Genomic DNA, 24,572 nt, shown 5'->3' with positions numbered 1-24,572 from the left:
TTCTTAAAATTGTGTTATAAAATGATTTGAAAGAATTGTGGAGATAATTTACAAGTTACCAGTTTATTCAATAAAGTACATTCATTATTATATTTGTAAAACAGATTCGAGTTATGTAGACAATCCGGCATAATATTACACATTCTAAAGTATTTTATGTGTTTTTTGTCCTTTAATTGACATTTTACAATGGAATCCATTGTGAAGGGATGTCAAAATATGCACATTCACAAGGAGAAACATCAACGGGAAAACGGGCGAGAGCGGGAACACGAATTCGATAAAATATAAAATTTGGTTAAAGTGCGGGAATATCTCCAGTGCGCTTGTACATTTATATGCTATTAGGAGATACATATTATTAATAATAATTAATATATATAAAAAATTATAACATATTTTTTATTTGTAAAGTAATGTAACCTCATAAATCTATATATTTATTTTAGGTACGTTTTTGTACATGAAATGAATACTTTAAAGAATTATAAAAGATTAAGAGTCTTAACTAAAAATAAAGTAAAACTAAAAAGTATTTGAATACTTTGTCTGCAAATATATGTCTATACAATCACTATACACACATTTAATATTTTTAATATTTTTTAATTTAAATAATGAAATAAAAGTGATGAATATACAATGAACCAAGAATTTATTATTCCCTTTTCATATTGCAGGTTTATTCTTAGTTTTATACATTTCTAACTGTTTTTATTCAGCATTAGGAACATTTTTGAAAACTACCTTCGATAACAAATGTCACACCTAGTTGTTCATAATTTCTCGAATGAAAAATTGTTGTGAATTCGAGGATTCACAAATTGAATTCGTGAATTTACATAATTGAATTTGCGAATTATGAAAGAATTTCTTCTCCAGAGCGCCAATTAGCGTGCAGAGCGTGAGAACGGCACCTCCTTAAAAGGATTGTGTGACTTTGGATAATCTTCAATTTTATTGTGTGTGGTATTTATATTTATTAATGGATTTTCTGTCACTGTGTGGTATTACGTCTCGTGATTTCCTTTGCCGCCTTTGCGTCGTCACTATGGGTGGCCTCTAGATCAGGCTCTCTCTTTATAGGACACGATTCTGCTCCTCCAAAAGCCATTGCTTGTCTACAGAGCCAAGGCAAAAGATAGGAAGTGAGACATCCTATGCAATGGCCTAAAAAAAATGAACTGGAGATTATCGAGGAAATTCAAACATTGGCTTTGTGAGATACTACTAGATTTCTCTGTTTCGATATCCCACTGAGCAAGCCAAATAGCTCTAGGAATACTTACATACATACATACATATGCACACAGATCTATATATATATATGTATGTATGTATGTATGTAAATATGAAAGTAACGGAGTTCTCACGTTCTTGAGAATTGGCTGTGGTACTCTCTCCCGTCTGTCAAAAAGCCCTGCAAGAGCACAAGCACATGAATTATGAATGAAGATAATGTTCATTGGACTTGACTCCAGTCCTTCAAATGGATTAATACTCTCATGAAGCTTGGATTCTCGTGGTCTTGTGCTTGAACTCTATCCAATAGTTCTGCAGAATTAGCTCACAGACGCTAGGGTGGAAGAAGTGTCTACTCGAAGGGGCATATTCAGAAATGTAATCCGTTCTAAAATATCCGTACAACCTATTGAGATGGTAAGCTTGGGAATTCTAACAAGTAATTTGCTCTCTTTCGTGCGCCAAACATGCCTATAACCTAGTACACGAGATTCTCCGTGACCTCTAGGTCATAATAGAACTAACCCTACTGTGTTTAACAGCTTTTATTCGGTGTTATTCTGGGTTCTATTTCATTTCCAAATTCTTCCCATTAGACTAGAATTTTGTCTTCAAGCACTAAACTTTGCAGTTCATTATTTTGGCTCATCAGCCAGACCTTAAAATGACACGTTTGTTGAGGACACCAGGTATGAATGCCGCCATTCACAACCCTTCTAGCATATTTTGTAGGCAATTGAGAAGTGAAAATATACATACCACAACATCCAGCATAATCAGGTAAAATGAATTTAGTGGCTGTTGTAACCCAATGCGCAACGAATTTAATCCCTGCACCAGTTCATCCGTCTTCATTTTGACTGTTTTGCATCAACATTTACCTACAAGTTGGCAAATAATTTCTTAAAAAAATTATAATAAATCGCTCTAAGACAAGAAATTCGGAGATCCACTTGGACATGGTGCTGAACAAGCCAACGGGTAAACAACTTTTTCAATAACAACAATCAACCATTCTTGAGCATATTTCTCATGATTTCCTTCGCCTCTTGTAACCCAAAAAAAAAAAAAAATGAAGGAATACCAAATGCTGGACGACCTGAAAAAGGAAAAAATAGAAACCAAGAATTAAAGATGACAAGCTGTAGCAGCATTCTGTCCACTGATCACAGGCTGGGGAAGTCAGATGGACCAACTCATGCAACTTGGTTTCTCGTGGTCTTGTGCTTCAACTCTCTCCACTACTAGTTCTGCAGAATAAGCTCACAGACACTAGGGGGGAGAATTGTCTACTCAAAGGGGCATATTCAGAAATGTAATCTGTTTTAAAATATCCATATAAGCTATTGGGATGGCATGCTTGGAAATTCTAACAAGGAATTTGCTCTCTTCCTTGCGCCAAACATGCCTATAGGGCATGTGTTGAAGAGTAACCATCTTCCACACAAATTCATACCCATAGTCTGATAGTCAGCTTGGCTCATTTTCTACATGGCACATCACCTTAGGAAAAATTTTAGGGGAACGAATCGCTTAAAATCTTCTATAGAGATCTTTGATGTGCAACAGCATAACACTCAAACTACACAATGTCATATGAATCATATTGGGTTTTCCAGGTATGACTAGGATGTTTAGAAACCGTGATATGGCTCTGTGGGATGCCAGCTTCCTCAGTAAATTACGTCTGTCACTCGCGTCCAAGTCTCGTCTTAACCTTCAGAACCCAAAAAAAAAAAAAAAAAGATCGATGAAGTAAATAAAATTTGCTATAAATCAGATGTTGAGCTTGACAAATCAAGAACATTTATTATCTACCAACTAGAATGCAATCAGCGCAAAACTGGTCTGGAAAAAAAAAAAAAAAAAAAAACTGTTACAGTTTGTATAAAAAAGACTGGCATACCCCAGTTTCCATCTTGTGGAGCAGGCTGCAGCAGTATGAATCAGTTGCTGACAAATAGTCCTCAAATCTGTCAAGTCTATCAGTGTGCCAGCATTCTGCATGGAACAACACTTGGGGTAAAAAAACAATGACTTCCATCATCTCCATTGTGAAACTTATTTCAAACCCCTCTAGTGCTTCCACCAAACTAAGATTGTCATTAAAAAGACTCAATTTGATTCATTGTAATCAACATAATCCTCTTCAGACAAACCTTATTCCGTAATTCCATGATTGACTGCATATATTCTGTTCCGTCAAAACACTCTTTAGAACTAAAACAACAACATGAGGAAGTGAACCAGAAACTTCCCTCTAGTGCAATGGTGGTTGTTGAGAATTAGTGGTCAAAAGCCAAATCTCTGTGCTAGTTCACCTGCCATCATTTCAGCCTCCTGCATACCCAGTCTACATTTATCCCCCATTTTGAAGTCATGAACAATTTCTTTCAAATCTACAAGACTACAACCTGGCATTCTTCTGACCCCTGTCTCCTTCATCATCTCCTTCATCCTTGCAACATGTTCCCATTGACCAGCTGCAGCATAGACATTCAACAGCAATGCATAACAGAAGAAATTATGTGGCTCCAATTCAATTAAAGCTTTTGCGATTCGTTCTCCCAAAAGCACGTTCCCTTGGAAACGGCAAGAACCAAGCAAACCAGCCCACAATGAAGAGTCTGCTGACACATCATCAATGGGAACATTCCTCAAGACTTCCTCTGCCTCTTGCATTAGACCAACACCGACAAAGAGATTAGCCATGCACCAACAATGTGCAAAATTGGCTTTAATTCTGAATGTATCAATCATTTCGCTGAAGTGCTTTCTCCCCTCCATCAACAACCCTGCTCGAGCACAAGCACATAAAACACCAATGAAGGTTATTTCATCTGGGATAATTCTCTGTCCTTGTTCTCGCTTTATATTCTTGTCAAAATTGATTTCTCCATCTTCCAATCTAGCGATGCCCACTATCTCTGCATATAGATCAAGGCCATCTTTTGGATTCCCATGAATGCAATGCCCTAAAATCATTGCATTCCAACAAACCAAATTCCTCACTAACATCCTATCAAAAATTATTCGAGCAACGTCTAGCCTTCCACATTTACTGTACATATTTATCAAAGCTGTGTCTATAATCAAACTTGAACTAAAAATTGTCCTGATAAAAGACCCATGAACTGATCTTCCTTCCTTCAGTCTGGCTGACCTACCACAAGCAGTTAGCAAACTCACAATAGTAGTGTCGCTGCCTCTCAATCCCGTTTTCACCATTTCCCTAAACAACTTCAACCCACAACCAGGATTTCCAGCATTCAGATACCCGGTAATCATAACATTCCAAGAAATCATATTCTTCTTAGACATTACATCAAACAACTTATGTGCTGCATCCATATTACCAAACTTAGCAAATCCATCAATAATCGAATTCCACGACACCAAGTCCCTATCAGGCATTTCTTCAAAAACCTGCCAAGCAACATCAATAAGCCCACAACAAGCATACAGATGAATCAAAGAGTTCTGTACAGGTAAAACGCCATCAACGCCATTCTTAACCGCCTGCCCATGACATTTTCGTCCCGATTTGGAGCAACCCATCTTCGCGCAAGAACTAATAAGCGGTGGGAAAGTAAAACTATTGGGAAAAAACCCATTTCTCAGCATTTCAAAATACAACACCACAGCTTGGTGTGGAACACCACTACAAGCATAGGCCTTGATAACAGTATTAACACAAAACGCATCAGGCGATTCAATGCACCTAAAAATTAGGATCGTGTAATCAATACTACCAAATTGTGTCGAATACCTGAGAACTCTGCCGGCGAGAGATGGGTTTTGGAAGAGACCGGAAGATATCAACTGGGCTTGGATTTGATAGAGTTGCCTTTGATTGTAGCATGTTTCGAAGAGGTTTAGGGTTTGGTGACTGGGGATGGATCTTCGTTTGTCGAAAGTGAACTCTGAGGAAGGAAAAGAAGTGTATGGAGATGAAATGGAGAGGTTGGGTTTGGAGGGGATTGGAGTCGGATGAGAGAGAAAGGAGCTTCTGAGACGTAGGAGTTCTCGCATGGAGACTCTTGCCATTCATCTGCGAGTTGGGTTTGACGATGTCGTTTTGAGCTCGATACTGGTTCCGCCATTAACGTTCATCTCTCTCTCTCTAATCGGAGGAACTGCAATTCTCTATTCCTTTGTGAAGCCCAGTAGGGGGGTACTGGGGCGTAAAAGTGTGCTTCTTCAGTTTTGGATTTTTAAAAAAAGCCCAAAATAAACTTACAGGCTCATACAAACTGCCAATCTTAAATTGGAGTCAACTCATAATTATACCATACGAGTTTATAGTCGGACGAGTATATAGGCGGTGTTGTCGAGTGATAAAGGTCACCAATTCCTTCCTTCTAATTTTATTAATTACTAACTCTCGATAAAAAAAATAAAAATAAAATTAAAAAATTGTATATAATGTTTCAATTTTATATCTGGTACATACACGTATTATATTTATATGATTTTTTAAATATAAGGTAAAGGACAATAGTCTTCACCGGCAAATACTTATTCTATCCTCAAAATAATATTATTCTTGTACATACATTTTAATATCGGAAGAATGGCTAATTGAAAGCTTAAAAACAATGGCAACAACTTAATCAATCATTAAGTGAATACTTTTCAAAATTGCTAATTGTTCTCAAGTTTAACCGCATAACACCTATCGAGCTAAAAGGAATTTGCATTTTACTCTTCAAGTAAGTGTAACATGCAAACTTTTATAATTCAGAAAATTGGACGGACATAAATAAAGATTTTTTCAAAAGTCGCAATGTCTTAATGCTAACTATTATCTTTTTGCAGATTTAAACCTTAATTTTCTATTTTAAGAGTTGAGGAAGTAACATTAGTATCTCTTTGGTACTTAATAAATAAGTGATATTCAAATTTTATATGGTTTGAATACCTTAAAGCTAACTTGAAGGAAGGGTTGTTTTGTAACATTTGTAGTATTATAGGGTGATTATTTACTAAAACTTAGTGAATAGTGATATTCAAATTTTATATAGTTTAAGGAGTTTCACGCAATTAACCCATAGTTAAATAAGCAAAACTATAAAACCCAAAAATTGGAAGACAAAGTGACAGCAAAAATGGTGAGAGTGACTATAGTTCTTCTGCGAGATGGAGTGGTTGGAATCAGCAAAACCCTCTCAGAAATACTGGTATGCCCTCTCTCCAAACAGCCCTTAAGGTAAGAACTATATACCCAGCAACCAATTCGATTTTCATTCTCCAATTTATCTTCCTCAAAACCCTAATTTTGGATATGTTCTTCTGTTTGATTGTTTGTTTCCTCGCAGGGTATGTGAGAAATCGAATTCTCTAATCAGCGACGCAGTCGGTGTTTCTTATCCCGTGAGTGCTCATTCTTTGATTATCAATCTCAGTCTTTGTTAATTTGGTAATTGGTATGGCATTGCTTAAGCAATTTCCACAAAACCCTAAAAAATATTTTAAGCTTTGATGTTCCAATGTTGTGGGAATTAGGAGTAATCAGAGCTGAATTCGTGAAAAATACTAAATTACTATCACATTGATCAGTTTGATGCGAAAATATTTAAGCTTTGATGTTCCAATGTGGTATGAATGGGGAGTAATTGACGTTGCTTATCCCGTGAGTTCTCATTCTTGATTTTCAATATTGGTCTTTGTTAATTTGGTAATTGGTGTAGCATTACTTAAGCATTTTCCTCAAAACCGTAAAAAAATATTTAAGCTTTGATGTTTCAAGGTGATGAATTGGGAGTGATCAGAGCTGAATTCACGAAAAATACTAAATTACTATCACATTGATCAGCTAGACATGAAATTTTTGAGCTTTGATGTTCCAATGCGGTATAAATGGGGAGTAATCATTGATGAATTCACGAAAAACACTTAAATACTACTACGTATCACATTTATCAGCTATTACTAGTATGTGAATTTTCTGTCTTCTTTGTTTATATGGTAGATTGTGGATGGGATTCCTTGCCTTGTACCTAATGATGGGAAGATAATTGAAACTGATGACTCGGCGAAACCTGATGGCAGTGTTGATTCAAATGATAAGGAAATGGAACGTCGAGGAGGTAGCTCTTAAGATCGTGAATTGAGGAGTAGGAAGAGGTAGCCCCTGTGTTGAATTGTTAGATGTGGCATGTGCATTGCACGGAAAATTATTTTTCATGGGGTTTCTGTAAATTTCGTCACATCTTTTGGAGAATTTATTTACATAAAATAATTTTGCGAGCTGTGGTTGTTTGTTTGCAGCCATCAATTTTTTGCACCAACATTTTGAATGACTTATTTATGCTTCTAAACCTCTTTATTCTCATAATCAAGTGATCATTAGTGAACTCTGTTGACTATCAGTAATGGTTATATGTCCATTCTTTTTGATTTCATGTGATAAAAGTAATCCATTGCAGTTAATTTCTAGACCAGTGTTTCTTCCTTCAGTTGATCTTTGCCCTTGATTACTTGTTTTTCTTAAACATATTTCACATGATTCTTTTATAATTGCTTTTTTTCTTACACTTAAAAAATAGATTCAATCCTTGTCTCTTGTTTCTATCTCTAGGAAATGGGAACTATTTTATTATTATTATTATTATTTTAATGTATGGGTAGCTTCTGGGAAACAACTGATGTCTACCTTGTTTGTGTCATATGATGATGTGTGCATAGCTTTTGGATCTAAATAGGCAGAAAACTTTAGTTCTATTTACTTTCAGATGGAACCATAAAGGTGTGTGATGCTTAACGCTTCAGCTGCAACATGGGCCTCAAATATAATATGTGCAGTCTCAACCTTGGGGCCTTGTGCTTTGAATTGCGAGGCACTCATTTGATTCTTTGTTTTTCACTCATAAACTGAATGTTCTACTTGCACAACTAGAACTTAGAAGATTGTTTCTACATACGCAAGCATTCTTGTGCCCACATGCTCGCGTCACTTTTGCAGTTGTATGAATTTCATATATATATTTATCTTGAGAAAGAGTCATTGTTTGGTGCAATGATAATAACTTGGGCGGTCAAGTGTAGGAATGTAGGTTCAAGTTTGGTAGCATCTGCTTCATGTAAATAATACTAAAGGTTATGTCTGTTAGTTTAGATACAATTCACTCCTTTATGTCACAATGGCCCGATTCCATACCAAAAGAACTAGTCACTTGTGGATTTTTCTGCCCCCATTTGTTCCCCCCAAGACCGTCCTGTACACACCCGATGTCAGATAGAACACATCTATGTGTCAGTGACAGGCCCTTCAAACCAGATCCTTGCGACCTTGCAAGGGGACCGACACCTCCGTGTGTGACCCGTGCAATAGTGTTTTCGATTCACATTGCAGTACCCATGGGTTGGCTTTGATACCACTGTCTCAATGGATGGGTTCCACAGGACTACTCGTCTGGTTCCTTTCACCCATTTATTAACCCCAAGACCACTCAATTTATACTCGGTGTGAGACAGGACACATATACACATCCATGACAGTTAGCACCATTAATTAGAAAGATCAACACTAGCCAATGACCTTTTTATGTTTATTTTAAGAAATAAGGGATTGCCTCGTGTCTAAAGGCTTAAGCATGATACATATGGATGTCTAGTTGCTTCACTTGACATCTTTCTCTCTTTAACTCACTGGTCAAAATTATCAACTATCCTGTTTTGAGACATATCAGAGTTTACTTGGTGGATCGAATTGCTTGTGATGGTCATAATCTTCTTTTTTCTTTTTCTTTTTTTTGGGGCAAGTAAGACAAACACGCACTTATTTGTCCCATTGGGGATTCGAACCCTCAACTTTCAATTTGGAAGGAGGGGGAGATAAGCCTTTGGTGGCAAAATCCATTTTTCATTTCTGTTGGAATGTGGAAATTTTTCTTATTCTGTGTGAAATGATACTTAGAAAGTTGTCTGCAACGTTTCCCCTGCTTAAGCTATCATCTGACACTTCCATTTGGTTCAATTCTTATCAGGTTCTTTTAAAGAATTTGTGACTGATTAATAAAGAGCACAAAAATTCTGAGCAGTTACCGGAGTTCTTTCGCCACTATACAATTAATTAAAAAGGCAAGTTCTTTTCTACAGTAAGTACATAATCCGCGATAAAACATAACTTAACAGCGAATTATGGCATACAGATGCATGTCTTCAATGACAATGAGTGCTTGAGGGCCTACAAGAATGCATATTGTATATTTAAATGCAAGGGAAAGGGAATTCAACTCTGTCACTATATATATATATATATTCTAACAAACTCTATCTAGCTTTTATGTAAAAAGTTGAAAATCTTTTGGAGGGGTTTGAGATTCGTTAAGTGCTTCCAAACTGCTTGTTATGAAGCAGTGCATGAAGGCCTTTTATCTTTTCCTTCCTAGTTGGTACTCACACACACGTCTTTTTCTGAGACTTGAACTCCTGACCTCTTTTTGGAAAGTAAAAGGCTGATACCGCTAGGTCACTGACCCGTTGGTAAGGCCTTATATCTCTTTATATATATATATATATATAATATGGGAAATGATTAGATAATTCAACCTATAGTTAACCTTCTTTTGATGAGTGCCATTTGGGATCCAATTCTTGAAATCTTGATTCTTCCTAGTGGGAAAATGCCCAATAGGCTTCTATTCTTTATATCTAAAACGGACATGCTTGCTTTGGAAAATCAATTCATTTACTGTTAGAGAAAAGTCTTCAGTCTAGGCCATTATATTCTGATTGAATTTTCTTATAGGTAAATTCTGAAGCTAGCTAGGTTTGGGACCCTTGTTGCAGTGCCAGATTCAAATATGACAATCTGAGCAAATTTTCCATTGAAGTTCTTTGTGAAAAGATATTTCTGACTTCAGGGTTGATGCTAAAGCACAAGGAACAAATAGTGCCATTTGAGTCACTGTTTGTTCAGTAGTTTGGAAAATGCATTGTTTTCCCAATATTTCTGTACAATATTGGAGCTTAGCTCGAGTTTTTTTTTTTTTTTTTTTCCTTCTTCTTCTTCGTTGGCAGGTAGAGATACCAATAGGCTACAAATCCTTTGATGAGACTGGCTTGAGTTAAGCTAAGCGTGTGAAGTGTTTGAACTCGACTTTGTTTTCCGCTCCCCAAGCTCAAGCTAGAGTCCTAGACTCGTTTAGTCATCATCGGAGTATGAGATCAAGATTCATTTAAAAGATAAATTACAATCTTAGGAAGTTCTTTTCATAGGTGTTAATAAGTTTTTTAGTGAATCCCGCAGTTCACGAGTATGTTCACAAGCTGAACAAGCAGACTCGTGGCTATTAGGAATGGACTCATTTAATAAACAAGCTTGAAAATAATGTTCGAACTCGAATCATCTACTTAAGAAATGAAAATTAATGGAGCCCCTGGAAAACCAAGTCAAAATATTGTTCTCTAAACACAATGAGATTGGAGATATATTTGCATATCGAATATCATTCAAAAAGAAAGCACAAAGGATCAGTTTGCAAGAAAACAATTCTAGCTTAACTAGTGCTGCATTACCAATGAGACAACCCTCAAGCAACATGGTTGATTAACAAAAGGATATTAAATTAGTATTTACAACTAATTAGGGATAAGCTTGAAGTATTAGGTTCTTAACCTCTCCATTTATCTTATAGAATATAAATATGTATATATATATATCATATGATGGTCAAGAGTTAACATCTTTATATATATATATATATATATATATATATATATATATATCATATAATGGTCCAGAGTTAACATCTTTAGGTACAACCAATGTGTTGAACCCTCTTTCAATCCTAACAACCCTTCCAAACCACGCAAAACAACTGACCAACAAAATGACCTATTACTTGCTACCACACTTGAGATCGATCTCTCTCCCTCCCTCCCTTTCTCTCTCTCTCTATCTCTCTCTCTCTCTTTCTCTCTCCTATTAAGCCTGTAATAGATGTTAAATTTTGTACTAAACCAATGGTTATCAAAAGGTGGGTGGCTTTTATATGTAGTTTCATCGGTCTAAGATTGCGACGAAGAATCAAAGACTCGTCATCTTACGAGGCAGTTGCATCCATTATTGAGGGCAGGGTTGTGGAGGGACCGAATGAATCTCGAGGAGGAGTACCTGCACGTAGGGAGGCTATAATTGAGGTTCGGCTGTGTTGTGTGTGTTTATCGAGATTGAAGGAGGGAGAGGAGACGCGGGTACTTCCCTGCCTGCATGAATTCCATAGTGTGTGTGTGGATAGGTGGTTTACTATGTGTCGTAGAACATGTCCAATGTGCCGGTTTTCGATGGAAGAAGAGAACTCTGAGAAGAGGGAGGAGTTAATTACTGAGGAGATGATGATTTGGTTTTCTTCCTTTCATGTTGCTGGATTCTGATCAGTTCTTGAAATCTAATTGTGCCCTGCAGCAGAACTCTCTCTCTCTCTCTCTCTCTCACACACACACACACTGATTGCATGGCTGCAACATTTGTTTGTAGCCAGTGAACATAAGACAAGACCATGTTTGGCTTGTAATGTATCAAATGCTTTTACATGAAATTTGAATTCAAAGATGCCTAAAGTACAAGGCTCGAATTCCAAGCAACCGAAAATATCCCATGTGAATTGTCTTTTATGAACACAATTTTTGAGCTGATACACACATTTGAAAACTATTCTCCTTGATAATGTCCTAGTCTGGATGCTTTTTTTACACTTTAAAAGCTTTCGGAGAGCTAATCCAAATTTTTTTAGGAAACATCTATATAATTATATATATATATATATATATATATATATATATATATATATAGCATGGACTACTTTGTCAAGTCAAGGCAATCCTGGATCCCAAAGTTGGGTGTGATTTATTAGAGATTTTATATGGACAAATTACTCCCTTGTTGCCAACTTGGCTATATCCATGTACGGGAGATTTTATATGGACAAATTAAAAATTATTTGTTGCAACTTATTTTCATATTATTTACGGGAGAGTGTAGGCAGGGTCTATATGGTAGGAGTATTTTGAAACCAACCCGATTTTATAAAAAGGTTGAAACTAAAATTAAATCGTTAATTAAATCGAAACAAACTATAAAGATTTTTTTTTTTTTTTCTCGGCAAGAAAGGTAAATAAAATTAACAAGAGTTACAATCAAGTACCACAGCACTTATAAGGTCGGGAAAAAAATGGTCCAAGAAATATACATTAGCTTTTATCTGTAAAGCATATTTAGCTAAAGTATGAGCGGGGACATTTCCCTCTCGATTGACAAAGTGCACTACGAAAGAAGGAGAAGACTTCAAACAAAAAATAATATGACAAAAAAACATTCCATTCACCATCCAAACAATAACCTAAGCATCCATTTCAAATTGAACTTTTGAGAAACTCCAACCCACGATCCTTAATAAAATCTGTCTCAACATATATGCTTCGGCCACACAGACCGAATCAGAAATATGAGAGAAAAAGAATTGTTTATTGCAGCTAATTTTCGGATTAGATATGAGAGAGAGAAGGTAGGGTCTATTTATATCCCAAAGAATTAGGAATTTTTTTTGTTTTTTTGCAGGTATAAAGAGACACTCACTGTTAATAATAATAATAGTACCCTACCTCACACATGCTTATTAAAAGTATTTCTTTACAAGACGTGGCCCACAATGCTTTCAGGTTTGATATTATCTACACAAGGTGTTAGGTGGGCCATAATCCAAGCAGTATCTTCAGTAGGGCTTTTAGAAGCTGCTTTTCTGTAAGTAGGCCCATTAATGGGCTCACAACAACTAAATAGACTTTTTACAAGTGGCATTAAGCAATGCTCATTTTTACCCGAGAGATCGTACCTCATAATCTTTCTGTCGTTGGATCATTTATCAAATGAGTCTCATCACCCTATTCAATGGTTGGGAACCCGAAAATACATACAGTGTCCCGGAATATTGTAGACTTTCACCTTTTTCACAAGTGCAAAAAGTAATAATAAATAAATAAATAAATTTGTTATATAGAGAATGTGTAACATTCTCATGTTAAAAAAAAAAAACTCAAAATATTTTTTAAATTGAGCAAATAAGAATATTTTGTTAATTTGAAAATTAAAATACCTAACACGCCCTTAAACCAAAATAAAAACATTGGTTTCATTAAAAAAAAAAAAAGAAGGTATTATTAATGTTATTTTGAGATTTTAATAAATAAATAAATGATCAAAATTGACTATTAAAAATTTTTATGAGTTGTGCACTTTACCCTTTTCATAAGTAGGGCCTTTAGAAGCTGCTTTTGTGCAAGTAGGCCCATAGGCTCACAACAACAAAATAGACTTTTAAAAAAGGCATTAGGCAATGTGGATTTTTAACACCATAATGATTCACAAAACCTCTTTTTATGAGTGGTTTTTTAATTTGTACAATTTAGAATAGCACTCGTATTCTTTCTCTTCTTTTTATTTTTTCACTATTTTTTCTTTCTTTCGAATTATGGAGTCAAAAAAGCAAAGGTCATAGATAACCCAACAAAATAGTGAGAATACATCAATGGTTGTAATAATAAATGGTGAGAAAAGGGTTTGTAAATGATAGAAAGCGACAGTAATGGAAAAAAACAGAGAAGATAAGGATGATGTTGGAGACTACTTGAAGTGATGGCATGTCAAGTGATGGCATGTCAAGTGATCAAGAACAAAGCAGTCCCACTCATATTTACTTCGTCGAGTTTTAAAACGCACTCTATTTTCAACTTTTAATATTATTAAAATAAATCCGTTAAAAATATCTTAAAATATAAAATAAATGGGGTTAAAAATAAATGCAAGTCCCTTGTAAAACACTATTATAAACCCTAGGCTTTGTTACTTTGTATCCTCATCAAGTCTTTATACAAAGGTTAGCCAAAAGCCCAAATAAAATATACTATATAAACAAATATATACATATAGAGAGACAGAGAGTCAAGTCAAAGCAAGAAAATGTAAGACAATTTAGCAAGGACCCACTAAAAATCCCCTTTCTTGTTTGGAAATGCAAAAACACCAACTTTTCATTGTCTCCAATCCTTTCCTAAAACCACCACTATTTAGAGAGTGATTTTCGCCCTAACCCATCAAAACCTTACAACATACACCCCCTCCAGTAGTCACTCTCTCTCTCTCTCTCTCTCTCTCTCTAGGAAGCCACTGAAACTTCTCAAAATGGAGCTGTTGATGTTCGTTGGAGAGTGTGCTTTTTGGGTGGTTGATTAGCCGCAGCTAAACACAACTGCACAAAAAAAAAATTAAAAAATTAAAAAAATATATTAGCACAATTAATAGTAACAATCAGAATAGAAAATAGAACCAAAGGTACAATAGTTTAGACCCAAATTGAGAAACCACTTTGGAGGTTTTAATTTAATTTAATTTAATTTAATTTTAGGGTTCTTAAGCTAATGTACAATATAATTAAAAATATATATATTAGCACAATTAATAGTAACAATCAGAGTAGAAAATAGAACCAAAGGTACAATAGTTTAGACCCAAATTGAGAAACCACTTTGGAGGGTTTAATATAATTAAATTTAATTTAATTTAATTTTAGGGTATTTAAGCTAATGTACCTGTTGTTGCTGTTTTTTGAGTCTGGCATTTTCTTCCATCAAATGTGCAACTTCTAGCTCCAATTCATTTGTGTAAGCCTGTAATGTGCATAAAAATGAGAATCAGAACCATATAAAGCCATTCAGACAACCAGTTAATAATTTAATTATTTTTGGGAAAAAATTAAAAATTGAAATGGCATGTGTCTGTATAATATATATATATATATATATATATATATATATAACACAAAAAGATGCTAACTTGTAGTTGAGAATTGAAGTCTAAAGAGGTCATGTATTTGTATGGGTGTGTATATATATATATATATAGATTACATCAAACAGAGTGTCATTCCTGTTTTCTAGCCCTTGATCGAGCAGCTGACTCTCTGTTCTTGATCATTCGCTTATGTCGTCGGTCGCCGGAATTGTTGTCAGAGTCCGGGAACCTCTTCTTCCCAAACGCCGGCAAGTTAGAAGCAGCCGCCAAAGAGTCAAATGGGTGACTCATAGAACACACATTCGACATGGGTTGGGGCGGAAAGATCAAGTTTTGGCCTAATGGGTCGGAGTTACTGAGAAATTGGAACTCAGGCCCGGAATTCAAGCTCAGCACGGTGGCCGGAGCAGGCGGCGCCGGCGGAGATCTGGAGGCGCCGGCGACGCTCGTAGGTGGGTCCTTGTTAAAGGGTCGGGCCAAGAAGTCCTGGAAGATCATGCCACGGTAGCGGGTGGTGTCAGAGTTGTCACTGATGGAGTGGTCATGAAGAGAGGCAAGGTTGATGTCCTTCCAGACCTCTTCCATGGTTTTAAGCCTAGGGTTTGGGTGGAAAATAGAAGGTGAGAATGAGGATGACGAAGATATTGATGATGATTTTGAAGTTGTCGTTGATGATGATGATACTCTGTTTATGATTCCTCTGTTTCTGTTCTCTTCATCACCCAACATTGGAGAGATGAAGAGTACACAGAGAGTGTTTGGGGAAAGGTTTATACCATGTCTTCAAATAGACACATCACACAGAGAGAGAGAGAGAGAGAGAGGAGTATTGTGTGTGTGTGAGAGAGAGAGAGGAGTTATAAGTTGTTCTGAGTGAATGGTCATTTCAAATTTGGTGCTATATGACACGTGCAACAAGCGTGACCCCTGGAAAATACTACCATGTTGGGAATGGTATTAAAATGAAGAAAAACTTCCGGAACAGCACGTAAAGGTAGGTAAAAACAATGTGTGCAGATACTGTACTTACATTAAGACCTAGTTTGCACTCGAATTAGAAGTGTTTTTGTCTGAGAATTTTTGCTCCTTATTATTCTTTTCTGTTTTTAGGGCAACAGAATTTTCCATCTTTATTAGTAGTGGTGACACATATCCTACTACATGTTGTTTCATTTACACTAATCAATGTAAAACATTTTACTCTTTTTTCTGGTGCTTTACCACAATTATTCATGTTCACACACCATTTTTGTACCTTTATTCTCTACTCTATCTTCTTATACTCACTACTCCTTTATTGTGTACAATTTCCAATCTTTATGGGACCAAAACTTTGATACACCAAATGCTTGTTATTCTCTATCTTGTTTTACTTCTTTATTGTATACAATTTCCAAACACATGCTACACCAAATGCTTGCAAGAGAGAGTGTGGGCATTGACATAACATGTTAGAATAGATGACATTTACTAGGATACCTTGTCAATTGGACTGATAAAAGGAGGGGGGAAAATATATGTGTGTGTGTATACATATATATATATATATATATATATATGTATATATTAACACTTTTTAAGAGGTAATACCAGATTTAGTACCTTGTGTGTGGGGCTCATTGCATCGCAAGTTTCACTAGGATGTGAGTTTAAATTTGGTAACTGTATCACTTTCTATTTGAGCATGTGTTTGAAATTTGAGAACTATCATTTTTTTTTTCCCTCCATTGTACCCTTGGGAATCTTTGAATGATCTGTCTTGTACTTTGAAACGAGAGAAGAGAGAAGAGAGAAGAGTTATAATTAGGTCTTAAAAGATCTTGATCCATGTAGGATCCGGATAAATAAAAATAAAAAAAAGTTTTTCGACATATGCAAGTGGGTAAGCAAAATCACCTATCAATCCGTTTAAGTTTTTGAGTTTGATGGCAATGACTCCGCCCACTAGAAGTAGTATTTTAGTAGGTTCATTCTTTGATTTGATGTCAAGTCAAATACCACCGAGTTAATGGTAGGTCCAAGTTGTTATTGAGTCATTCTATTCATAGAATGGCATGTAGACATGGTGATCTGACCCCTATAGATTAAAGAGAATATTATAGAGGATGAGTTCTTATTGCACATTGAATTAGGATGAAAATGGTCTTGTCCATGTGAGGATGGGTATGCAAAAATTATCCTTTTGGATTGGATGGTAAACAATCTCATATGAGTACCGTCAATTTATTCCAACACTCGTGCTCGGAATGGCTTTTAACATAATCGGCTTTGGTTAAGATAGTTGTCTTATACTAGTTTAGACAAGCTCATGTTAGGTTAATTAACCTATACAAGCTTATATATGTGAATGTAGTCATGGCTTTTAACATAATCGGCTTTGGTTAAGATAGTTGTCTTGTTTGTGAATTTATACGAGTTTAATTATACAAGCTTATGTTAGGTCGGTTAACCTATACAAGTTTGTGTATGCGAATGTAGTCATGAACATGTATTCATGGACGCATTCGAGCTTATATGATTGTAGTCTAAGAATATTTGAAATCAACTTGTTCACTAAATGAGCAAAAAATAAAACTCGTATCTGACTCGTGTTAAAGAACAAGTTCAATCAAACATTAAATGAGCTATTCCAATCGGTTTATGAACAATTTTGATCATTTGCATTAAGTAAATTAATGTATATAATATATTTTTGAATAAAGTACGTGCAAAAAAATTATGAATTACAAAAATGCTGCAATATATGGGCTATTTTTATTAAATATCTATAATGCCCTTTTCTTATTGAATTACACATAATTCAATTTTCTTGTTAAAATAAATTATGAAAAACAAAATTCTTACTAATTTGATAACACATTGTTCATTAAATTTACATAAATTTACCTTTAATTCTTTAATTAATTGTTTAAATCTTAAGTAGAACATTTTAAAACAATTTAAGTAATTTTTTATTTTTCACGAATATATTATATAAAAAAGAATGTATTTTTTCACGATAAAAAATTTTAAAACCAAATATACTAAGTTTTATTATAAATAATAAATTTTTAATAATAAGATACATTTAAAAAAATGGTAGTTACAACTCTATTTTTTTTCATTTTTATGATAAATTGATAATAAAAATAAAATTAAAATAAATGGTATAATTAATATTTAGATAAGATAAAAGACAACAAAAATAATTTAATAATAAATAATAAATTTAACAATAAAGGGAAAAATATTCTTTTGTTACACGTCTGTTGGTGGTTATTTGTCGTATAATTGCTAACATTCTCTCCATCCAAACTTGCATCGCTCTCCATCCGACTAATTTCGGGTTCGAATTTACATAGAGAAAGTCTTGTGCAATGAAAAATGCAAGGACAACTTGGGGAGAGATTTTTACTTGTTTCATTTAACAAGGAAATTATTTACTCCATCCGACTAGTTCGAACCCGGGCAACCCATTGTCATATCCGTTCAGATTCGATATGAGACACCTTTAACATTCTTTCTTATTCGAACTTTCATCTCTTTTGTTATGATTGGATAGGTTATCGAGTCACCCTGCCAACCTGGGGCAACACACCCAGACACTAAATCAAGAATTAGTCTGACTCTCCAATATTAAAAATAATAAATTAAATATTTTACAAATCGACCAAAAAATTTAAACTATGAGTTGGTGTGAACACTCCACTCATTTATAGTGATTTCAATTTCCACTCTAAACCAGTAAAAAAAAAAAAATTCCCCTCTAATATATATGTGAGAGTGGGACCACCTCCACGAGTAAACGAGTAGGATAAGTTTTTTTTGGAACAAAACATAACGACGTCGTTGAGAAGATGCCTCGGGAAGGCGCGGTTTTCTTTAATGAATTTTCGTGCTTGATTAATCGGCATGAGACGGACGTCTGAGATGAGAGGGCATTGCTCCAGCTGTTGAAGCCTTATGCATCTATGTATGTATAGAGAGAGAAACTGATCGATATGACAGGTTCATGAGAGATGACAAGTGTAGTAGGGTACGATTTCCAGCCCATCAAAGGCATGCCTCGCCTAACTACACTATAGTACGTATATATACATATTGTGTGTATATATATATAAATTTATCCAATTACCAATGGAAATTTTGTTGATGCAAGTTGCAACCCACCACCTTTTTATTCCATGGAAATTTTTATGCTGCTGAAGTGGGAGAGGGGGCCATCTCTCAGCATCCTTTCTGAGCTGTGTATATATATATATATATATATGTTAATAAAATAAAAAGTTAAAAATTAAAATTTATATATCCGATTATTTACTAATTTTACTTCTATCTCTTTTTGCTTTGTAATAAAATATATATATATATATCAGATTATCTAATGTATTATAGTGTATGGTAAATTGGTAAGTTATATTTGGAACAAGTATATTATACAAAATAATATATATTATTTATTTCTAGCGATTTGGTTCATTTGAACTCTAAATGGAAACTATACTCCAATATTTATTTATCCTTTTTCTCTATACCCCTATATTTATTTACCTCCTAATTAATGAGCAATAACCTTCTTTTTATACCAAAGTGTAAAAATGTGGCATGTTTATTTAAATTTAAAATATATAAATAAATATATATATATATATATATATATATTTTTTTGATATAAAACAAAAATATGACATTTTATGATCGTGTCATATCAGTGACGAGACAATCACTCTCTTGGAAATTTTTTTGGAAGGCGCCATTCTCACTTTATTCAATCACTTTTAATATCTTGACCAACCATATAAAAAAGATACTTAACGCCTCTGTCAACCTCTTCCAAAAGTTCTTAATTTTTTTTCCAAAGTGCTTTCACATCGTCTAATTATTTACCTATTTAATAAAATTCAAGTTGAACCATTTTATCATAAAATCGAACAAAACAGTACCGTTTAGTTCATAGCAGCAACCTATCACAATTAGCTTAGCAATGGCGTGGAATGTGGATATTAGTAAATGTGGCAATCATTAATCTCAAGATCACCTTTTACTGTATTTACCTAAACTTACTCCATTGTGCATAGTTTTGATTAGTAAAATTACTTTTGGCCCACATGCATTTCTACATGGGTTAAAGACATAAAACCCCTTACTATTTACAAAATCGACATATAATTCTTTCAATTATTATGTGAATGGGCTGTTAAGTGAGGGTTAAATGACCAAATTGACCTCTATAATATATTATTATTTTAATACTCCAATTTATATTTTTAAAATGACGATTATGCCCTTATTTTAATTTAGGAAGTTGGTTCAAATTTTAATTTATTTCAAAAATATGAATTAAACAAGGCAGCAAGTGAGTGAGAGACAATAACACGACATTAATTCTTTCCTTATTAATAGAATTGGCAGTGGCTAATGCAGAAGTAGCATAGTCCATAACCAGCTTTTGCATATATAGCAAGTGAGTGTGTATATATGTGTGTGTGTGTAATTATACTAGTATCTTTCAGTGTCTTTCAAAGGCAAACAAAGCTCTAATTCACAGCCAAAAAAATTGGTCAACTTTTTGCAATCCGATTCAAACAATAATGAAGATAATTTATCGGATCACAAAATCTCCGAAACCTCCTCCTTGGCCAGAAAACGCAGACAATTCACCTAATACTCCATGGAACCAGTCCATTTTTTAAGTCCCCGTGGTCCTCCAACCTCTTCAGTTGCACAGGCAATGATTTTTAGGCTTACACCGGCCTTATGGACTTGCTCGTCCGCAAAGATCGCTGCCTTCGGTGACTTTATACACCGAATTGGACAGAATAACATCTTATTATGGAAGAATGAGAAAGAATTTTCAGGGTTCAAATTAGGGTAGATAAATAATCCGTGAATTCGATCGGATCCATGCGGATCGGATCGGATTGCTACACCTACGGATCGGTGGCAGATTCAAAAAAATTGAATCCGTAGTTCATGGATTGGGTTGTTAAAAATCCGATCCATTCATGAAATATATATATATTTTTTCAAAGAATATATTAGTTAATGATAATTTAATGGCTCTACGATATATTAGTTAATAATTATTTAAATATATGAATTAATATTAATAAATTAAAATTTTATCTATTGAGTTATGATTAAAAGATAAATAAATAATATTAATTATAAAAATAATAATGGATAATATATTTAGATAAAACCCAATTCGTGAATCCGATCCAATCTGTTATTACACGGATCCGGTCTGATCCGTGGGATAACGGATCAGTGGTGGATTAATATTTGTCTAATCCGTTGGGAGCGGATTGAATTAAAATTGATGCCTAATTCGGTCTATGGCCACCCCTAATTCAAATCGAACAATGGATTGGTTAAAGTGATTTAGGGCAAACAATATTTTCAATTTAGGCCTTCAAACAATTGATTTAGGCTCTCGTATGATAGAAATCAAATGATTTGGGAAAGATTTTTTTGAATAAACAGAAAGCTTTGCTTCGCTACAATGGAGGATGATAATGATTTAGGGCTTATGTGTTTGCTCTATGTATCCTTTGCTATAATGGTAGAAGTTAATGAAAAATTGGGTTTGCAAGTGAGTCACGTGATAATTGAATGGGTTTAAGAGGGCAGTATGGTCAATACATGATTATAAGGGCAAATTGGTCAATAAGTTATTAAATGGTTGCACATGAGAATCACGTGCTTTTATCCCGTCTGAAACTAATGGCAAACTAACGGGATGGGGTGATGTGATACACTTTTGAAAAGTTAAGGGAGTCCTCTCATGGTAAACTGGATTGCTAGCAATATGAATAGCTACCTAATTGTCACAATGGAGAAGAATTGGGTACCAGACTGAAATCCCATCTAAACTAGACAATTAAAATGAAACATGGAAAATCTGGTTTCCTTTAGATTGTACTAGGTGGGATAAACTAAATGCAATATTGATGGGAAGAAGGAAATCAATTATGAGATTTGAAAATTATTGATAATTTTGTGGTGTCATGCATTTGTGTTCATGAATATTCATAAATTCTTTGAAAATATTAAAGCATGTGTTGACTTGAAATTTATGAGTTAATTCTTTCAATTTTTTTAAGCAGACGGGACACTATAAGGTAGAGTGTCCTCTTGATTAGCCTAGTTCTTGTTTTCGGTGTGATCAACGGGACCATATAAAGAAGGGGAATATGATAGTTTCTTTAGATGGGGGGTTAGATGATAGTTTTGGCAAAGTAGAGGGGGTTTTATGATTTTAACCCTTTCTATATAAATAAATAAGAATATTGCAGGAATTTTAGTTATGTTAAAGTTGGACATTTTATTTTTTCCCGAAACTTATATGCGCCCACAATATTGTTTCTATTACGGGGATTGAACACTCAAAATTTTATATGGAGAGAAAATATAATATCATCTAAACTAATGTCCATTAAATTTTTTTTTTTTTTTCCTAGGTAGATCGTTAAAATTGATTATTGTTATCATGATACAATATGAAAATGGAAAGAAATACGATTATTAAATATCATTATTTTGAAAGCAATCGATTAGTGATTTAGAATATTAATTGCTTTGCATTGTCATCGTTCATTTCAAAATATAGTGTAACCAGGGATGATGGAGTCAGAAAGTTATAAGAGGGTATTTTTTTTACTAGAAGACTAAAAGCTAATTATCGAGACTTTGAACTATCCAGATACATACCTTTAACAAGAACAAAATAAAAAATGTTGTGGGGGTAATAGTGGAGTTTTTCTATAATTTCAAATTTAAAATACCCCTAATGTCTTCTAGATAGGTCTGTGCCAGGTTGTAATATCTCACATCTCTTTAGATGAGAAGTTGATTGTGTGAAGTGTGAAAACGTTTTAAAAATTATGAGTACAGGGAGTACAAAGCGGATAGTCCCTGCACAACATGAAGTAACATATTGAATTAGAACAAACCCCCAGTTATAAGAACTAAGAGCATTGGTAGCAATGAGGATGTATGTAGATGTATTTTTGATAGCTGTAAACATAGAGAGTGTGCAAATCAAAGGTATTGCTTGGTTTGTAATTCTGAAAACAGTTGAGAATAGTTTTCTATTCTCATAAAATTGAAAACTATACAGAAAACTTCTACTTGATTCAGTTTTCTGAAAATTCAGTTATAAAAATGTTTGTTTTCAGAGAACTGTCTTTTATTATTTTCTGAAAACTGTTTTATATTTTCTAAATTCTTAAGAATTATTTTTAGAGTTACGAATCAAATAAACCCAAATATTAAAAGGAGAACAATTCTTGGCATTAATTTAGTCCCTTAATTTAGTTAAAATGCAAACCAGAAAGTAAAAATCCAAAAGGGTGATGCAATCATTCATGGCTAGAAAGAAACTAGATGCTCATCACTAGTTCATTGAAATTCAAAAGAAACCTTAACGTGAGTCCAAGCCAAGGTATAGAGAGATATGGGAGAGTGAAACTAGATTTTATATCAGAGTTCACAGGGTCTAGTCTTCAGGCGACAGCTGTCAGCTCTGTGCAGCACTCCTCTCTCTTCTCTTTTTTTTACAGTGCTGCACACCCAATAAAGCCCATTCATCAGCAGGGCTTACCACTCCCTTAGTCAGCTACAGTAGAGTCCATGTCTACTTTTCCATCACATTTGTACCTCTAACAAGTTATCCACAGTCCAAACACCTACCCTCATATCACAACACACACTTCATTTTTGTCCTCTTCTCGTGATGGGCCTAATGTAATAATTTTACATTGTCCATGCAATAATTTTAAACCGGACCTAGCTGGTCTAAGTTGACAGAGCCGAACAAATGGTCAAGAAAAAATTTTAAAAAATTCAGGAATAAATCTTAAAACCTTCCTATGCTATTCTAAATAATAGTATAACCCCCGGTAATGTCAAATAACCCTACTACTAACAAAAATGATTATTTTATTTTATGAAGTGACATATCTGTTAATTAGGTTATAAAATGACAAAATTGACCCTGCTCTTTGATTTTAATTTAAAAACTTAAAGGGTATATACAAGGGCATCTTGGTCTTATGGAGAGTAAGCGGGAGATTTCCCATTGGTGTGACGGCAAAAAAGGAATAACTTATGACTTTTTGAAAAGATAAGATGATTTCATGAAGTTTACCTAGTATAAGGGGTTATATGCATAAATTTTCAATTCTTTATTGAATGATGATATAGCTTTGTAAGGATTCGGGTTCTCCTCTCCTTCAGTCTCTCTCTTTTTTCTCTTTCTCTTTTATATATATATATATATATATATATATATATATATATAGACACACACATATGTTCAAAAAAGAACTTATAGTATAAAGTATAAACTTTCCATGTCTAAAACATAAAAGTGTAATGAACCGTGAGTGACACTCACTATAACATCCATTATGTATCGTATGCCATATGCATATACTGTGAGCTCTAAATTGTTAAAGGAAAGAAGGTATCATGGAAAAGTGTGTGTGTGAGAGAGAGAGAGAGAGAGAGAGGGAAGGTACATTTTGTAAATAGACATAATTGAGTTTTTGATTTG

General features: G+C 34.4%; 4 protein-coding genes across 7 annotated transcripts; 2 read left to right on the top strand and 2 right to left on the bottom strand.

The window, feature by feature from the left end:
- Positions 1-671: 671 nt before the first annotated feature.
- LOC132266552 (pentatricopeptide repeat-containing protein At3g51320) lies at positions 672-5,525 on the bottom strand. 3 transcript variants are annotated; one of them, XM_059767457.1, is made up of 4 exons: positions 3,149-5,525; positions 2,002-2,959; positions 1,374-1,420; positions 672-1,121 (listed from the first exon to the last, which is right to left on the bottom strand). In XM_059767457.1, exon 1 carries the CDS (start codon positions 5,287-5,289, stop codon positions 3,535-3,537), a length of 1,755 nt encoding a protein of 584 aa, XP_059623440.1. In that variant the 5' UTR covers positions 5,290-5,525; the 3' UTR covers positions 672-1,121; positions 1,374-1,420; positions 2,002-2,959; positions 3,149-3,534. The 3 variants fall into 3 exon arrangements, with proteins under 3 accessions (XP_059623440.1, XP_059623441.1, XP_059623439.1); XM_059767458.1 differs by having other exon boundaries at positions 672-1,420; positions 3,149-3,243; positions 3,402-5,525; XM_059767456.1 differs by having other exon boundaries at positions 672-1,420.
- Positions 5,526-6,300: 775 nt separating this feature from the next.
- On the top strand, positions 6,301-9,567 carry LOC132266551 (uncharacterized). Of its 2 annotated transcripts, XM_059767455.1 has the most exons (4): positions 6,301-6,451; positions 6,561-6,615; positions 7,214-7,368; positions 9,231-9,567. In XM_059767455.1, the coding sequence occupies exons 1-3, from the start codon at positions 6,351-6,353 to the stop codon at positions 7,340-7,342; spliced, it is 285 nt and encodes a 94-aa protein (XP_059623438.1). In that variant the 5' UTR covers positions 6,301-6,350; the 3' UTR covers positions 7,343-7,368; positions 9,231-9,567. The 2 variants fall into 2 exon arrangements, with proteins under 2 accessions (XP_059623438.1, XP_059623437.1); XM_059767454.1 differs by lacking the exon at positions 9,231-9,567 and having other exon boundaries at positions 7,214-7,632.
- Positions 9,568-11,211: 1,644 nt separating this feature from the next.
- Positions 11,212-11,622, top strand: LOC132316316 (E3 ubiquitin-protein ligase At1g12760). The gene has a single exon (XM_059814811.1). The coding sequence runs from the start codon at positions 11,212-11,214 to the stop codon at positions 11,620-11,622; it is 411 nt and encodes a 136-aa protein (XP_059670794.1).
- Positions 11,623-14,093: 2,471 nt separating this feature from the next.
- LOC132267509 (protein FD) lies at positions 14,094-15,842 on the bottom strand. Its single transcript, XM_059768665.1, is given in 3 exon segments — positions 14,094-14,492; positions 14,833-14,910; positions 15,158-15,842. Coding segments are annotated over 3 exon segments (756 nt in total). The 5' UTR covers positions 15,764-15,842; the 3' UTR covers positions 14,094-14,420.
- Positions 15,843-24,572: the final 8,730 nt, after the last annotated feature.

Source organism: Cornus florida, unplaced genomic scaffold, assembly GCF_030987335.1.
Source record: "Cornus florida cultivar Cherokee Brave unplaced genomic scaffold, ASM3098733v1 CherokeeBrave_3.0.0_Hap2_Chr07, whole genome shotgun sequence".
Taxonomy (NCBI): domain Eukaryota; kingdom Viridiplantae; phylum Streptophyta; class Magnoliopsida; order Cornales; family Cornaceae; genus Cornus; species Cornus florida.
This window is presented reverse-complemented; position numbering and strand designations above follow the sequence as displayed.

Bases quoted from the DNA above. Each gene is read 5' to 3' on its own strand.
- LOC132266552 (XM_059767456.1), bottom strand. From the start codon at position 5,289: ATGGCAAGAGTCTCCATGCGAGAACTCCTACGTCTCAGAAGCTCCTTT.
- LOC132266551 (XM_059767455.1), top strand. From the start codon at position 6,351: ATGGTGAGAGTGACTATAGTTCTTCTGCGAGATGGAGTGGTTGGAATC. The intron at 6,452-6,560 runs GTAAGAACTATA...GTTTCCTCGCAG, and splicing joins CTCTCCAAACAGCCCTTAAG to GGTATGTGAGAAATCGAATT. The intron at 6,616-7,213 runs GTGAGTGCTCAT...TTTATATGGTAG, and splicing joins CAGTCGGTGTTTCTTATCCC to ATTGTGGATGGGATTCCTTG.
- LOC132316316 (XM_059814811.1), top strand. From the start codon at position 11,212: ATGGTTATCAAAAGGTGGGTGGCTTTTATATGTAGTTTCATCGGTCTA.